Below are 17,769 nucleotides of genomic sequence, written 5' to 3'. Positions count from 1 at the left end.
TGACTCATCCTCAGCGGCGGATTCGTAGTTTGAGGACGCAGCTTGGCTGATCCTCGGCGACGACACTGGATCCATAGTGCGCGACCTTTCTCCGGTGATGGACTTAACTCTGGCAAAGAGGTCCCGCGTCGGGGATACTATGAGATCCAGGTCTAGCTCGAAGATATCCTCTGCTTCGAACACACCAGCTACGATGCCTGACTCCGTAAGCAAACGTAATAGATCTTTGACTGCCACCAACTTGTTCGCCGTTTTCGTTGGTGCTCTCACCGGTTCCCTTGGATCTTCGATCTGTCGTGGATTCAGGATCTGCATGACAGGATCTTGATGCAGGAAGTCGCGTAAAGCTTGGTGGCGATACACAAACTCGAGATCCTTGTCGGACCAGCTTGACCTGGATCCAGCTTGGTCTTCTTCCGACTCTGGAGCTTGCATCTTCTTCCGCGTAGTCTTACTCGTTTTCGTCATCTTTCTTGTTTCTTCGACTAGCGGGCTTGGGTTTAGGTACGGTGTTGGCTTAACCGGTGAGTCTGCAAATGCATACCGTTTCGCCTTCACTTTCCCTTGTTTTGTTAGCGGATCTTGACTTGCGTCAAGATCCGCAGGGGTCCCCGAGGGGACCTGGGGAGGATAGAGAGGTTTCTCTTCTAGATCCGGATCCACCTCTCTTCCGTCGACAGAGTTCCTCCCAAAACTCCATCGATCCGCGGATCTTGTTTCATTCAGCAGCGTCTTCGTCGATCCGACCTCCGACGACGCCTCTTCCCCTGGCTCAATCTTCACTTGAGCATCTTCTTGGGACTCACGGTGAAATCCCGAGTCACCAAAAGATCCGGGCACGCGCACCATTGTGGTGTAGCGGGATCAGCAAAATCTGCGAGATTGCCAGATCCAACTTACCAACTGCGCCCAGACACCGACTAACGGAGGGGGTCCCCCGATGATCCGTGTTCTGCTGAACTTTCCTCACCTTGTGTACCCGTCGGTAGGGCGGGATCTGCTCTCTCGGTAACTTCCGAAGAGTTCAAGTGGTGAAGCTTGAGTGTCTTGGCGAGACGTGGGGATGGGGTGGAGCAGCAGTGGAAAATCTTCACTCTGCGTCCGTGGATGGTTCCGTATCCTAAGCGAATATTCGAGCTTATGGATCCGGGGCCTAGATCGTGGATCTAGCCGTAGGGTTGCCTTGCGGGTGTGTTCCCTTGCCTTTGTGTTGTCCTTTAAGTCGTACTTGCCGCCTCCTGTGACGGGATCTTGAGAGTTGAGAACCTCTAGGGTGTAACCGACCAAGTAGTAAATTCGGTTAACCTGTCGGATCTGCACGAGTAAAGGAAAAGCTCACTAGGTTGTAGGATCTGGCCAATGTATTATCCAGTTATCACTACCAACACTAGATTCGCAATTCCCAACCTTCTCGGAGCTCGTACGGCCAATGTAGTTCCGGTTCTTGAGGGCAGGAAGGCACTTGCGTGATACTGTGCAAATTGAGGACTGTATTGATATTTAAGCCTATACCTGCCTGGGTTTCTACCTTCTATGTCTTTCATCTGCTAAATCCCTTACCAGGCTCGGCTGCATGTCCCTTCTTCCCTTGACCCATCATCCCAGCTGTGTTATCTTCAGATCCACCGGATATATGACGTAATCATCATGGTCACCCTATTATGGGTACACTCATCCGGATCCAGGTCGCTTGGATCCACCTCACTGTAATGGTACACTCGCCGTGGATCCGAGCTCTCCAATCATCCAACATCATCTCGCAACCGTCTGTGATCTCCGTTGTCCCACGAAAGTTCGAGATCCACTGTATCCCTCATCCCTATACCCTGGATCCAGGTCCCTCAAGGCGGGATCCTCCCTCCTTGGATACGAACTCAGGAGTATGGGATCCGGGGTACCTCGCGGTGGATCTTGACTCTTCATTAGCCGTGGCTACTAGATCCACCGTCAGAGGGCACCGACCATCCTTCCTTCATAGGACCCACACTCGATCCACTCTTGTATAGTATATCCCATATCCATCTTAGTGAATCCAGGTAAGGGTGGATCCGAGGTAAGTCTTGGTGGATCTTGCCTTCTCGTACATCGCTCATATCAGATCCATCGTCATTCCATACGGGGTGCTGCTCGCCATGGCTAATCCACCACAGGCAACTTGCACCCGTGCCAAACAACCCAAATCCTCTATAATCACTTGAAATTGTCACTGATTCGGGATAGTGACCCCGCGTCAGGACCATTCTCTTATTTCTGAGAAAGCACTTCACCACATACGCGTCGAGGACAAGTTAAAATTAGAGGTCGTTTGGGTTTGTGTGAGTCTTCCACCTTCATCCTTTTCGCTGTACGGCGTCATGCTTGCAGGCGAGACGCCGTAACCCGAGTCGGCTAAAACGTGATGGCCGCGAGGCAAAAGTGTGTCGATGTTTCTTCCGAACCAAGAATACTGGAAAATCTTGGTGTCGCTCCAAGATCCATGACGGATGTCAAAAGATATAAACCGCTCCTTATGGTCTCAAACTGCTTGTACATTGACTGAAGGATAGCCTGCAGCTTAAATGGTTAGTTAAAAAAAACTGGAATGAGAAAGTGCTTCACTTACCTTTTCGATTGTACCAGCCCTCAAAGTCACGAGGTCTGTTGATCGCAATCAAAGTTCCATCCATGGCACCGCAGCAAAAAGGGAAACCACGCACTTGGCTAAATCCTTCTACGACATCTTCCCAAGCTTTTGAGTTTTGTGGTAGAGCGATGCACGTAGATCTCATGGCTGCTAATACGCGAACAATCGAGTTATCAATACACCATGCTTTTGAGACACCAAACGCCTGTGCCGTTTTCCTATAGCCTCCACTCAAACCTAAGTGAAATAATGTACACGCCAAAGCCCTTTCAAAACTATACTTTTTGAACGGCTTTGTCGGATAATGGACTTGAAGCATGCTGAGAAGCTTCTGAAATGTTGCCTGCGAGCAGTGCAAGTGACGGCAAAACCACGCATCATAACACTGGTCGTCAAGCATAGTTTCAAAGGCAACAGCAGCCTCAAAAGTGAATACGTTGACAGGTACATTACTCTGCAGCATAATTCCACGCACAAATGCTACGCTTGTGGCCACGGTCTTGGCAGCAAGAGCAACAAAACAGGGCGGCGTAGGCATCGTCAAGCGGTGACTGAAAACTGCACTCAGTGGACAGCAGCCAGGCTGGAAGTCCGGGTACTCGACGGTTTGTCGAGTTTTCAAAACGTCTCGATTAAGCTTATTTAACCCTACCCCTTTGCTTTTGGTCCAATTATCGACCAGTACTCACCTACGCCTAACGGCAAAACCAGACCGAGAACCAGCACCAGCCAGCCCGACCAGAGTGCCAACACACCACACCAACCTTGCCGTCACTCTCACAATAACTGTGTCCGGGACAATTATTGTCCATTGATTAGTAATTCATAAGCTAGTCGAACGGTAACGACATATAATTGATGGATAAAGGTGATTACGTAATTTTTGAAAACCAATATATATTCTCATCGTAACAAAATTATATTATTAAATTTCTAAATGAATTATATTTTGTTTACTTTTGATATAATTTAGATATTTAATAATATCATTTTGCAACGATAACATTATATATATCGATAACATTTAAATATTTTGCTATCAAAACAAAATGATACTATTAAATATCTGCTTAATTTAATTTATATAATATAAAGCTGATATTTAATGAGTATCAGGTGTTCTACAGTGTGGGTCAGGACCCGAGTCAATATCACACTGTTGACCTAACCGTAATATCTACTTTTAGCATAAAATCTACAGTCTGTGCCGCCAACACTTCGAAATGGCTAGGCAGACAGGGTTATCATTCCGTTCGTACGCTGTGCAAGCTTCTAATATCGCCGCAGCTGCTGATGTACTTCAGGCAGCTCATGACAGCGTTGTGGCTAACGAAATGGAGGAAAGCGAGCGCTCAACTATTCAGACTACACTAGATTCTCGGCCAGTCAACACAAAGAAAAAATACGAAAGCTACCAAAAGGAATACGTGGATTGATGTGTTGCTCGTAGTTTCCGTGATCGCGACACTGTGACTGGTAGCAAGCTACATTTATTTCTCTCAAGCCAAGTTATTGGAAGGAAGTCAAAGAGATATAGTGAAAAAGTTGCCGGTGGATCGACTGTATGTGGTTATGTTAATGCACTAGTGGATTTATACAATCAACAGATCAGCCTTCGCACCAACTCGAACCCTCATCCACGAACAAATGCGGTGAAGCAGCTAATAAAAAAGGTGCAGGCTCAGGCAACTCAAACTAGAAAGAAGAACTACGAGGACAGAGGTGTAGGCTCCCTGCTAGATGGCTACTCTTCGGATCAACAATTTGAGCAAATTTGTGATTGTTTTCTCTCACTAGATGATCTACGAGGTCGAGCTGCGTTTTTACTTTCACATTTTGGTCTATTACGTGGAGAAAATGTGCGCGATTTGGAATTCGCAGACATGTTCTCTCAGGAGCTTGATGGAGAGGGTTTTCAACCATGCACAGCACTTGTGTTGTTAATCCAGCACGGGAAAACAAACACGTTGGAAAAATGCAGCATGTCGGCTACATGGGAAACAAAAATGTACACGTGTGTCCCGTCGGCGCTGCCGCTCTGTATTTTTTGAGGAATTTCATGTCCGCCAAGAACATTTTCCGTCGTTTCAATATGCGAAAGACTGGTACGATATTAAGTTCCTCCGAGGTCGGACCCGTACCAAATCTATCACATAAGAAACCCACAAAAAAGCTATGAAATTGTATTTGATCATCTGGAACTTTCCTTCAGTAAAACGACCCACATAAATCGACAACAAGGCGTCCGGCGACTTTAAAGCGCTGATGTCGATATTTCCCAAACGCGAAGACATGGGAGGTGGGGGATGGACACGTGTGAAGCCGTGTATGCAGCTCCACTTGCCAGGGAAGCCATGCGGGCATTGTCAGGTCACCCGGCTCGCCCTCGCTTGTTCTATCTGGACCGCGCATCAGTTGACCCTCCCCCAGAATTATAGCAACTTGTTTTTCGTGGGGAGGAACATTGTCAAAATCAAATCTCAGAATGTAAATGGGAAAAGAACCTAGCCGCTCGTGGATTTCTAGAACTGTTACAGTAGCTCAGAATATTGTTTCTTCAAGATTGCGCCTTTCTCTTTGATTTACTTCCTGATCATATCCGTAAGCATGGCCTATTTGATGAGAAGTTCCAGGAATTTCAAATCGCTGCATTTGCAGGAGCTGCAAGTGCTCCAAACCCGGTGGAAAAACAACTTCAAGTCGCGATGCCATTGCTCTCTGATCTCCTCACTACACAACATGCAGAAGTAACGAGTAATTCAGCCGCTCATTACAGTGAAATGGTGACATTATTGGCGAAACCCAACAAATAACATCACCTCTTTATTAGGGGGTGAAGTGACATTTCGCCTTTTTCGCTCGTTATGCCAGTAGCGGCAGCTAGTGGAAGCAGTACTACAGCTGATGGTGACTCGGTCAGCGTACCTACAGCAAACGAAAGTTCAACTTTTTCAGTGGTTTTAATGAAACGCGGTCTTCCAATAACATACATCAGCATTCAATGAGTAGAGGGATCAACTCTGTGTGTGAGCTTTGAACGGAGTGGCACGAAGGACTGACCAATCAGCCCTCAATCGAGTACCTAGAAGCCACGTACGGCAGAAAATGGCGACTGTCAGCAAAGGAGTCCAAGCTTCTCTCTAGACGCCTCTGCATCATCAAATATGACGTGCACTAGTGTAGCGCGGGTTATCAGTTGATTGGCCTCTAAACAAAGCTGATAATGAGCGTGGCAAAAAGAGCATCGATGCTTTTTCCAAATATCTGAACAGCAAGAACACATACTAGATATTAGATGCTGAATACACACCATTTAGCTTCTATTCTCAACTGCACATATACTTGTCTTCAATAACCAGCATACCTGAGCTTTACGCGTCCATATAGCGTCAATCTAGTGCAAGGTGTCGGTGTCAATGACCAATTAGGCGCGACCTCATTCGCCATAGACGTCGTGGTGTCCGCTCTGTGAGACTGGAGACACTAACGCCGTGCCATGTTGTCGTAGTCGCTCTGGATACAGCTTTCCAGACGGGTCGGCTGCGTGGTGACACCACCAGTGGTCTACTGGTCCACTGCCAGAGGAGGAAGGGAGACGAAGAACAGTGTAGACTTGGTAGATAGTGTCTGAATGTTGGACTGTGACGACCAATTATAATGCCGCTTTTGGGTCAGGCCCTTTTTCTGATATCTAACAGGTAACAGTTACCTTAACTCTATTATTTTCTGGTATCAGGTCACAAGGTCACGACCTACTCGTGACTTTTTTTTTCTTTTTACTTAATAATATCATTTCGTTAAAGAAGAAAATATTAGGTGATATTTTTTTGGACAGTAATACTGCCCATGTTCAACGTGTTTTGCGACCTTCTTACGTCAACCTACAAACTACTGCCCTTCTACAATACTTAGGTCTGATTACACCTAAGTCTGATGACACCTAACTCTGATGACGTACTGACGCACAAACGCACACACCTCGGTTGGTCATCTTGACGTCCTGTTCCTTGGCTCGCTTTTTAGTACATTTCCGGTCGCGCGAAATCGTCTGAACCATCGACCTAGACTGCGCTGAGAAATACCTAGAACACTAGCCACTGTCTCTGCTTGGATTGAGTATACGTACATAAGCACGATGGCTCTCCAGCGCATGTCGATTGAGTAGGTCATTCTAAACTGCTCTGTGGAGTACTTAGTATCGAATGGCTGGGAAATTTATAGCCATTCGAGACTTTTCCCAGCTTGAGACTAGTTTCTTGGGTCCTTTCAAGGGATCGACTGTAATGGGCCCCTCCATTACATAAATAGATAGATTTCTTTACATAAGTAGGTGCATCAGCACACGACTAGCGTGTGCTGAAATGCTGTCATACCATTGCTGATATATGGGGAGCCAGACCCATTATTAGCCAATTGGACTATGACGTGTATTTGAGTGGCCAGGGCTGTGGCCTTGGTCCTAAAATAAAGTCAGAGTTGATTTTTCCTTAAACCTAAGACTCAGTCGTCCTATTGCGAGCTTCCTCAACACTATAGTGTAAGCAAGTAACGGAGTAAATACCTGGCCCGTTACACCTGGTAGCACTTCGTAGTCCTTCCAACGACCAAGTTCGACATGAGCCAAGACCTCGACCACGCTGCCGTTCTCCATCTCACACGGATCGAGTGGCAAGCTCTCCACCGCCTCGCGGCGGTGTCCGGAGAAGCCGTCGTCACGTCGCTGCTGCGCTCAGCGACGCCCGACGAGCAGCGCGTTGCGGCACAAGAGTTCATGGAACGCGAGCTCGCCGATGCGAATCGGCGAGTGTCAACTCCCTCGCGTATATCCACGAATGACGTCGTGAAGCTAGAGAAGTTCACCTACTCCGGTGCTGGAGAAGATCGACTTCCGCTGAATCGCTGGTTTCGAGAGATCGACATCGCCATCGCCTCGAGGTTGATCGAGGCGCCTTCCGCGAAGGTCCATTTCCTCCTCTCGCGGTTGTCTGGGAAAGCCAAGGAATGGGCTCTCGTCAAGTTGGTTGTCGATCCCAACGTCTTCCCCACTCTGGATACCCTCCAGATTGACCTTCGGCTCGCGTTCGAACCATCCGCAAAATGAAATCCGAATTCGGGCAGACTTCTTCGCCCTTCGGCAAGGCACGATGACTATGCGCGACTACGTCCAGAAGACACGACACCTCGCGTCGTGCATCGTGTCTAAGCCGATCGATATGGCCTCCCAAGTTCATGTATTCGTGTTCGGTATGCGCGAAGGCATGACGCGCTACTGCCTTACAAGATCGGACCCCTCTACGCTCGAAGAGGCATTCGCCCTCGCCCTACGCGAGGACTACGTGGTTGCGGCGTCATACGCTCACGCGCTACCTGCTTCAGCTCGGGATTCTGCGCCCAAGCCCATGGACATCGACGCTATCGATGCGACGAGCAATCGTCAGCGTCATGCAGCGCGTTGGAGCGGTGCTCGGAACAATCGTTCTCTCACCTGCTTCCGCTGTCAGAAGGTCGGTCATCGCGCGGCGGAGTGCCGCGCGCCAGCTCCAGTGCTTGCGCAAGTCGATGCCGAGCCCGTGAGTTCTGACCAGCCAAAAAACGGTCAGGGTCAGTAGGTGCGGGATGCCCTACTGGCTGGAATGGAGGTCCGGGTCCCCCGGTGGCAACCCAACCTCCTAGCCCTCCTGTGCTGCATGCACACTTTCATGCCACCACCACGCCGAGCAATTCAAGATTGATCTTTGTCAGTCTTCATGTCGCCGGTGCCCGGCGATCACTGCGAGCGCTCCTTGATTCAGGAGCGACCGACAACTTCTTCCGCGCGTCGTGCTTGTCGGTACTCCCGTCGGACATCACTGTCCGCAAAGGTAGAGGGGAGGTCGCTGTCAAGTTGGCTGATGGGAAATCACGCCGCGTCGCGCGGCGCGAGATTACACTTCCGTACACGTTCGACGGTTTCCGAAGCAACGACGACTTCTCATCATTAAGATGAATTACGCGTTTGACTGCATCATGGGTATGCCGTGGCTGACGCGCTATCAACCAGAGATTGACTGGTTGGCCCGGTCGGTCAAGCGCCGCAGTGATTATGATGTGAGCGAGGTGTTCACGCACCTCCTGGTCGCCCCAGAAGGATTGGCCTCACGTCACCGTCGTGGACCGGTCATCCACGACGCACGTTGTGCACAGAGTGAGCGATGGCCCTCTCTGCACGGCTTGCGCAGTGCTGTTAACTGACGAGTCCCCGCGGCGACGCGGGGATGAAGACCAACTGGCGGTCGAGCAGGGGCTCCCGCAGACGAACAAGATGGCGGTCGAGCAGGGGCTCCCGCAGACGAATGAGATGGCGGTCGAGCAGGGGCTCCCGCAGACGAATGAGATGGCGGTCGAGCAGGGGCTCCCGCAGACGAACGAGATGGCGGTCGAGCAGGGGCTCCCGTCAATTGAGCCGGTGATCGAGCAGCTGGCGCTCCCGCTGAACACTACCGCGGTCGAGCAGGGGTTCCCGCTTAAAGGGGGTGACATCTCGTCCAGCGAGAGCGACTCATCATCCTCAAGTTCGCACTCGAGGCGGCGAAAGAGGAAGTCGAAGCGGCGTCGGCTGAAACCTCGCCGAGAGCCCGTACCAAGTGACAGCTCACCGACGGAGTCGGTCTGCGTGCTTGAGTAACCCATAAACGACAGTTGAGCTGAGGTGGAAGTCCAGTTACAATTTCCATTTAATCTATGGCCAATTTGAAAAGAACTTTGTATTATTAGCAATAATATAAGAGACACGATCACGATCATTGCAAATACAGCCGTGCTCATCTTTTTTCGATTCAGTAGACACTCTTCTCGCCAGTTAGAATCTATCCTACGTACTGTAGTCTTGAATGCACCTACGCGACAGTGGCATGAAGTGCTAGATCATGCGGTATCAACATGTATGACAAGCGGTGAGAATTTTCTGCAGCATGACGCCTTGTGAGCGTGCACTCACCCGCACAATAACAGCACCACTGTAGTCAAGACCACAGCAGACGCGTGCTTGTCTTCCTGACAGACGCGACGTGATGAGCCACCTACAAATAAAAACAGCTCAGCGTTAGCCATCATCATGCATGAATTTAGTGCAGCAACAAACAAACCGCCAGCATGCGCCTCGTTGTCACTCATACACTCTCCAATTCAGGGTCCCAGGGTACCTCCGCACGCTCCTCTGCGCGCTCCGTCTGCTGTTCGAGTGTGTGCGCCGCCTGCTACGTACACCGCGTTAGTTATATTGTAAATCAAGCTTCTCCAGGAAGAGAGAGAGAGAGAGAGAGAGAGAGAGAGAGAGAGAGAGAGAGAGAGAGAGAGAGAGAGAGAGAGAGAGAGAGAGAGAGAGAGAGAGAGAGAGAGAGAGAGAGAGAGAGAGAGAGAGAGGGGGGGCTACCTGCAGCTCCTATCGGCAAATGAAGCGACTGGACTCCAGGAGGAATGTTGAGTTGTAATGTAGCCCACATTGTTAATTTAGCGTTTTGGCTTCCTTCAATTTACCGATCTCTTGTTAAGACCCCAAAGCCCGAATAAGAAGTCCGATTGGGAGGAAAAAATAGCAGAAACACACAATAGTACCTTTTAAGATGCAAGGTAAAGTGACGGAATCTCTTATGAGCTCTTATCCCGCCAGGTGAATGTTGACTCAGTCGGTCTAAAACAATATTCGCGCAACACCACTATTTACACACTCGTGCAACTCCATTAAGCGAGACATCATTGCTTTTCAAAGTTCGTATGAGCAAAGCACCTACCACTCTAACATCGAGCTACATCATACAAATATAGCACACCCACAAAAACGTTCAATTTGACATGTAACGTAGCATGTATTGTGTCTTTCAACTCTTTTGGCAAAACGGGCAACAAAAACTCACCTCCAAGTGCAGAGGTTAGGTTTACTCATCTGTTTTAGTAGGGAGTCGACCAGCAACTTATCCTGATACTTCTTAGATAAAAACTATTTTATCCAATTAAATCAGGGTTTGCGCAGTATATCAGCTAATCACGTCTAAACCGTCGATGTAACGGGCCAGGTATTTACTCCGTTACTTGCTTACACTATAGTGTTGAGGAAGCTCGCAATAGGACGACTGAGTCTTAGGTTTAAGGAAAAATCAACTCTGACTTTATTTTAGGACCAAGGCCACAGCCCTGGCCACTCAAATACACGTCATAGTCCAATTGGCTAATAATGGGTCTGGCTCCCTATATATCAGCCAATGGTATGACAGCATTTCAGCACACGCTAGTCGTGTGCTGATGCACCTACTTATGTAAAGAAATCTACCTACTTATGTAATGGAGGGGCCCATTACATTACCCCCCTCTTAAAGTTGCACTTACGCAAAATAAGCACTGATGAAGAACATTGGAGAAGACTGCTGGAACGGCGGATATAGCGGCGACACTCACGACATCAAGCCACTGGCGTATCAACAAGAGACACCACGTTCGGCAGCAAGCGTGCAGAGTGAGAAGCCATCTCAGACAACAGCTTGGAGGCCACCAGCGCTGGCGCTGGTGTCGACACACGTGGGCTTCAAGGAGTCAGGTGAGGTTCTGATGGAGTGGAGCTTGGACCTTTGGAGTTGCCCTGAGGCGCATCAAGATATTTGCGACGTCGTGTCCGAGCGGGTAATGGAGCATGCTCACGCGCAGTACGCGTGAGTTCGATTCCCACGGAGATCAAACTCCGCGATAAGCGCACGAGCAAGTGTTTTTGCAAGGAAACGCTGGCACGATGATCACCACAGGCGCAAAGAATGAGCGCCGACTGGAGACTTCCTTGTGCTTGGGGATACGCTCATCGTGGAACGTCCACGATGTTCTAGCAGACACGAGGATCACGAAGACAGCGCACGAGGTACTTGAGACCGCGAATACGGGGACGACAACCACTTCACTCAGCTGACTGAGCGACGATGTGCGACTGCACAGCGTACGGAGAAGTATCCTGTAGACCCAGGCGACTGCGACGTCGGAATATAGGTGACCTGCAAGCTGGGATTTTACTCGTCGTCGTGGAACCTCGCGTCACTCACGCAAGCACTCACTCACTCACTCGCTCTCACTCACTCACTCACTCACTAACTCACTTGTTCACTCGGCTTACTCACCGAGTGGATCAGCGGTATAGTGCCGAGTTCTCGTGTAGCTGATCACCGGTTCGATCCCGGCGTCAACTCCAGTTTTCGTCTTAATCATCACGGCGAGCGCCTCCGTGTACCCGCGGAGGCTGCTCGCCTTCTTCACCGCGGGTATCAGCACCCGGCTCACTCACGCTTCGGAACGCGAGCGTCTTCTCGTTTTCGTTCACGATGTCGGGAACGTCTTCCCGCAAGCGACTGCGCGGCTCCCAAGTATCTTCACCTGGGGAGAGTCCCAGCCAACGCACGCGATAGTGCTGTTCCTTGTCCCACAGGGCTCGAACCTGTGGAAACGCTTCAGTGTGACCGTCACGGGTACCATGACACTGGCGAAAGTCGTGGTCGACTATTCGCTCAACGATCCAACGCTGAGCGCCCGAAGAGTCGGTCAAAGGAGGAGGACCATCTCGCTGGAAAGTTGCCGCGTCACTCGAGGACGAATCAGCGTCCAGGATCTCGGACGGATGGTATTTCTTTAAACGTCCGACGTAGAACGTCGGATGTAGCCGTAGTGTCGAAGGAATATCGAGAGTGTAAGCGTCACCAATGGTCTTGATCACCGCAAACGGCCCAATAAAGCGCGGCGCGAGTTTGTTCGCGCCGAGGTTGGTAACCGCAGAGTTTCTGATACCTTCGGTCGACAGGAGCACTCGTTCGCCTGTCGTAAGCGTGGCCGTGTTCTTGCGGCCAGCCTTATCAGCGTTCTCCTTCTGCTTGTCCACTGCGTCCTGCAGTGCGTCACGAACATAGCGGGTGACCGCTTGGCGCTGTAGTACAAAGTCGGAGACGACTGCGGAGTCGATTGGTCGCGCCGCATGCTTCGGCGCGTAGTTAGCCGGCGCAAGTGGGCTCGATGCGGAACGTGTCACTGCGTTGACCGATGTGGGGACTGGGGATACACTCGAGATATCATTAGCAACCGGTGTGTGTACCGGTTGACCCAGTACCGGTGTTGCCGCCGGAGACGTCGGAGCTGGAGTGGACGGCCTGTCAGTAGCTTCTTCCCCACCCAGAGAGGAGACACACGGCGCTGTGGGATGGCCCACGGCGAGGAGAGCAGGGACACGCGGGTGTCGCGTGATGTTAATGAAGAAGGGCGTCAGTCCAGTCGACGCGTGTACCGCGTTTTCAGCGTGAACTCGGCCAGAGGCAGAAACGAGCTTCAACTGGAGAACGACGTCGCGTAGCTTCGATGGACGTCTTTGAGGACGCGATTTACGCGCTCCGTCTGGCCGTCCGTTTTTGGATAGGCTGCCGTGGACATCAACAGCTTCGAGACCAGTAATTCGAAGAGCTTCGACCAGAAGGCCGACGTGAAGCGCGGGTCGCGGTCGGAGACGATGGATTCGGGAAGGCCACGATGGCGGAAGACCGCATTGATAAAGTGCACTACGGTATCTGCCGCCGTGACCGAATCCGACACCGAAATAAAGTGGACCATCTTGCTGAAGCGGTCGACGAACACCAAAACACCTGAACGTCCTTTAGCATCGGGTGGGAGCCCGAAGATGAAGTCCATCGACACCTAGCACCAGGCCTCGGTGGTCCCTGGTAGAGGTCGCAGGGGAGCCTGCGACGACGAAGCAGGTTTCACGCGCTGACAGATCTTGCAGGTGCGCACCCACTTACGTGCCCCTTTACACAGATGACGTCAATAAAAGTCGCGTGATACAGCGGCTAACGTCTTCTCGCGACCGAGATGAGCATACAGCGGGGCACCATGAAACTCATGGATAATCCGTGAGCGCAGATCGGGGTCGTTAGGGACAACGACACGTGGGGCATCGAAGTTGTCGATGCTGTACGTCAGCAGCTCATCCTCGAGACGATATCGGTGAATAAGGTTTCGTACAGAGTGGGAACGAGCTCCCAGTGTGTCGGCGCTGGGAGAGCGGAGATGCTCCAGAATCTGGTGTACGTCGAGTCATGCTCGTAAGCAGCTCCGATTTCGTCGCGAGGTTGTATAACTGGGGAGACGCTCATCCGGTTGACTCTTGACGCTTCGCATGTGACACATCGCCTTCATCGAGCGAAGCTTGTCGACCCAATGCTCGTAGTTGGGACGCCGAGACAAAGGATCGGCGAGAATGCTGTTCTTATCGAGCTTGTAATGGACCACGAAGTTGTATTCAGAGAAGAATGAAAGCCAGCGGGCCATCCGCTGGGACAAATGAGGACTCTTCATCGCTGTCCTTAGCGATGCATGGTCGGTGTACATCGCGAAGGTATCCTCACCCAACAAGTACACTCTGAACTTGATCAGAGCATAGCGCATCGCAAGGAGCTCCTTGTCGTGGACAGGGTAGTTGCGCTCCGCCGGCTTCATCTGTCTGGACTGGTAGCTTACGACGCGATCGCGGCCTTCATCATCGAATTGCATCAGCACACAGCCGATGGCGAAATCGCTCGCGTCGCAGACGACGTGAAAAGGCTTCGATCGTCCGGGAGCGCGAGGATTGGGGCCTCGGTGAGACTCTTCTTCACCGAGTCGAAGGCGGCTTGATGTGTGGAAGTCCACATCTTTCTCCAACAACGAAGAAAGCGGCTGGATCTATCCGGCGTAATTCTTCGTGTACTTGTGGAGATAATTTGCGAGACCCAGCCACTGACGCAGTTCAGTGGGATTCTGTGGCGTAGGCCACGCACATATCGACGACACTTTCTCGGGGTCGGCGCGGACGCCGTTCTTGCTCACAAAGCAGCCAAGCACCGGAATCTCCGGCGCGCAGAATATACACTTCTTCAAGTTGGCATACAGCTTGTTTTCGCGCATCACTTGGAAGACTTGCCTCAGATGCTTCAAGTGGACTTCAAGCGCGCTGAGGCCCCCCTCAGCGCGACTGTGTACGAAGATGTCATCAAAATAACTCGGTGCGAAATCGCGGAGCGGGCGCAGCACATGGGATACCATGCGATTGAACGTGGCGGGAGCATTCTTCAAGCCTTGTGGCATAAGAAGCCACTCCCAGAGCATACCACTGGGAGTGCTTACCGCTGTGAGCGGTATATCGCTCAGCCTCATGAGGATTTGGTAGAACCCATCGGTCAAGTCGATGGCGCTGAAGACCTCACTACCCGACATTGCGTCGAGCACCATGTCCCTCCGAGGAATCGGCGTCTGGGCAGGGATGGTAGCGTCGTTCAGCTTGTTGAAGGCATGGACGATGCGCCATCCGCCCGTGGCTTTCTTCACACAGAAGGTCGGACTGGAGTGCGGCGATGTGCTCTCACGCACATGACCCGCCTTGCGGCGGCTCTCGAAGAAGTCATCGATAGCTTGGACCTGATCTCGCGGGAGCGGCCACTGCCGCGTCGCACAATACTTCGAGCCGGGCACGAGATCGATCTCGTGGCGAATTCCTCGGTCAGCTGGCAACTCAGCTGGGATCTTATCCGGAAATACATCTTCATATTCGCGAGCGGTCTCGTAGACTGGATTGCCGGATTCGCGTAGCGCTTCCCAAGACTGCGCTGCGAAGCGCTCCTCGCGGGCCGACTTAGGTTCAGCGCTCTTTGGACGCGAGACGTCGTCACTGACTGCATTCACTTCGAGCGACGCCGAATCGGCGTCGGTGATCAGGCAAATCTGTCCGATTTCATCGGCCTTGAGGCCGCGAAGAAAGTTCTTCCAGGAGAGACCTGGAAGTCGAGTGATCGACCCTGCCTCGCCAGGCGGGTTTGCAATTTCGAGTGTTCGTCGGCGGCCAGAGGTACCTTCCACATTGACCCCGTGCAGAGACAAAGTTCCAGGGCAAGATTTCGCGTTCTTAGTCGCAGACGGCTATGACGTTCAACTGGGGCAACTCAAGCGTGTGTTCGATACGACGTCAGGTCTCACGTGGAACGAGCCTATTAAAGTGTACGTGAAACCCACAAACCACGCGCCACAGAAGAATTACGTGCTGGTGCCATCCTCTTCAAGCGACATGGAAGCACTGTTCGTTACAATTGGCACAAGGCACGCCTACGGAGGCACGGACATGCAGTTTTCGTGCTCTTATTGTCGGCACGGACATGCAGCTTTCGTGCTCTTATTAAGTTGCGGCGTTCATGCGTGAAAACGGAATCGAAGGTGGAGCTGCCACACAGCGATATGCGGCTATTAGCCAAGTACCGCTAATCGATGGCGCTGCCGTGGAGGTTCCGGATAGCACTACTTTTTGCCAGCTGCAATTTATCGATCGCCAACAGAATACAGTGGAGCATGAGCGAGCGGTTCAGCAAGCGAGATGTGATAAAGCGTATCGGCTAGTGAGAGTATAAATGCATGGTGTAACGGGGCCCATGTTCTTTGACGTGAGCGATTTGCGTAATGCTCTAGAACTTCCCTCCTACAGCTTGCGCCCACCCCATCGTGTACCCCAACAACTCGATGTGCCAGATCCGAGCGTGGATATTACTTATGTTGATCACGAAGATGGCGGCTTGGACGCAGAAGAATAGGAAACAGATACATTTGCTCAAATCGACGAAAGTTGTATTTGATTAGGATGATATTCACAATGATCGTAAAAATGGTACCAACTAATTCGCTCTTCTTCGTGCAGTAGTGCATAGCAACTTTCACACCTTCTTCTGGGGCTTCTCGGAAAGCCATATTTGCGTGCCGTTGGATCCAGCGCTTTAGTAAGGAACCCCCAACTTCAATTGGGCTCAGGTCCGGCGAATATGGTGGTAAAAAATAACAGAGCTCCCGTAGCGTAAACCAGCGCCTGTAGCGCTTGATACATATGTAGCTTAGCATTGTCTAATACAACGATCGAACGAGGTAGCGTCATGGGTTCAGGAAAGGTATAATCTTGGACTTGAAAACAGCGTGAAAGCTGGTCCCTGTGAAAGGATCATCAACCGTCCCCCGCGAAAAAAATCCTGTCGTATCCATTGCTGCAAGAATTGATACGCGCTTTACCCGAGCAATTGGGACATTAACTATCGCTGGTGTGTTTCGAGCCGACCAGCCATGTTTTCGCAACATAGACCTACAAAAATCAAAATCATTAGAAATTGAACCTAATAGACTTGCCATTGTACATACATGCCGTCCTTGGAAGTCCCATCTACAAAAACTAGCTGATCTGGTTCACTATAGTTAGGGTCAAGACGCTGGACAAACTCCTGGTGCTCTCGAGGTAGACTCTCCACATCACGCTTAGTTAAACCTTACGAGTGAGGCCCAAGTCAGACTGTAGCGCACGGTATATCGCGGCATCTGACACGTTGCGGTGCATGTCAAACTGCTAAGCAAAATTCAGCACGCAGCTCTTCAAAGTAAAATCATGGATGGTCTTTGACATACTCCTGAACAAACAAACACACATTTTGAGGCCATTTTGAGGTATTTTCTTTGGACTCTTATTGTCTACATTGCCAGTCTTGACAAACGTGTGATACCACCTAATGAGGCTTTTCTCAGATACACTCTAGGACAGTAGAAACTGCTTAACTGAATGTCATAAACATACATGAGCACGATACCGCGCCACTTCGTATCTAATGAAAATGTCTGTTTTTTACAAACTGATGAGGCTTGGAAGAGCTTTGTTTTCAAATGAAATGTCCAAATGCCGACTAAGACATGGCAATCGGGCTATCTCGATGAAAAGTTTTCATTGAAAACAAATTCCGACCAGCCATCCTACATGCTTGAATTAAAACGGTACAGTGGTACAATATTCCAAATCATCACGCATTGCTGGCGTAAAAATCTACTTGCCCTTAGTTTTTGTTAAGTACGACTCGGAAAAACAAACTTTTTCTTGCCGTATTAACCAAAAAAAGGGAAAGGCACAAAATAACTTCTTCGATATTACAAACATATCCAATAAATATCCAGATAATTTAGCAGGTCGCGCGATCGATCAGTCCCGGTTTTAGTGCTAAGTGTTTGCTGATCCTTAATTAGAGGCTTAACTTTTTGGGATATCACTCCAAAGAGGATTGTATGTATCATGCTCTTGAAGCAAGGGGGGAGAAATCGTTAGA

At 50.5% G+C, this 17,769-nt stretch overlaps 1 protein-coding gene across 1 annotated transcript; it reads right to left on the bottom strand.

Moving 5' to 3' along the window:
- Window positions 1–5,686: 5,686 nt before the first annotated feature.
- Window positions 5,687–6,680, bottom strand: PITG_06650 (uncharacterized protein; the record flags this gene model as incomplete). The annotated part of the gene is made up of 3 exons (XM_002998682.1): window positions 5,687–5,705; window positions 5,988–6,017; window positions 6,598–6,680. The coding sequence occupies 3 exons, from the start codon at window positions 6,678–6,680 to the stop codon at window positions 5,687–5,689; spliced, it is 132 nt and encodes a 43-aa protein (XP_002998728.1).
- Between the last annotated feature and the right edge of the window lie 11,089 nt (window positions 6,681–17,769).

The sequence above is a fragment of the Phytophthora infestans genome, genomic scaffold, assembly GCF_000142945.1.
Source record: "Phytophthora infestans T30-4 supercont1.8 genomic scaffold, whole genome shotgun sequence".
Classification (NCBI taxonomy): domain Eukaryota; phylum Oomycota; class Peronosporomycetes; order Peronosporales; family Peronosporaceae; genus Phytophthora; species Phytophthora infestans.
Note: the sequence above shows the minus strand (reverse complement) of the source record. Positions and strands in the feature narration are given on the sequence as shown.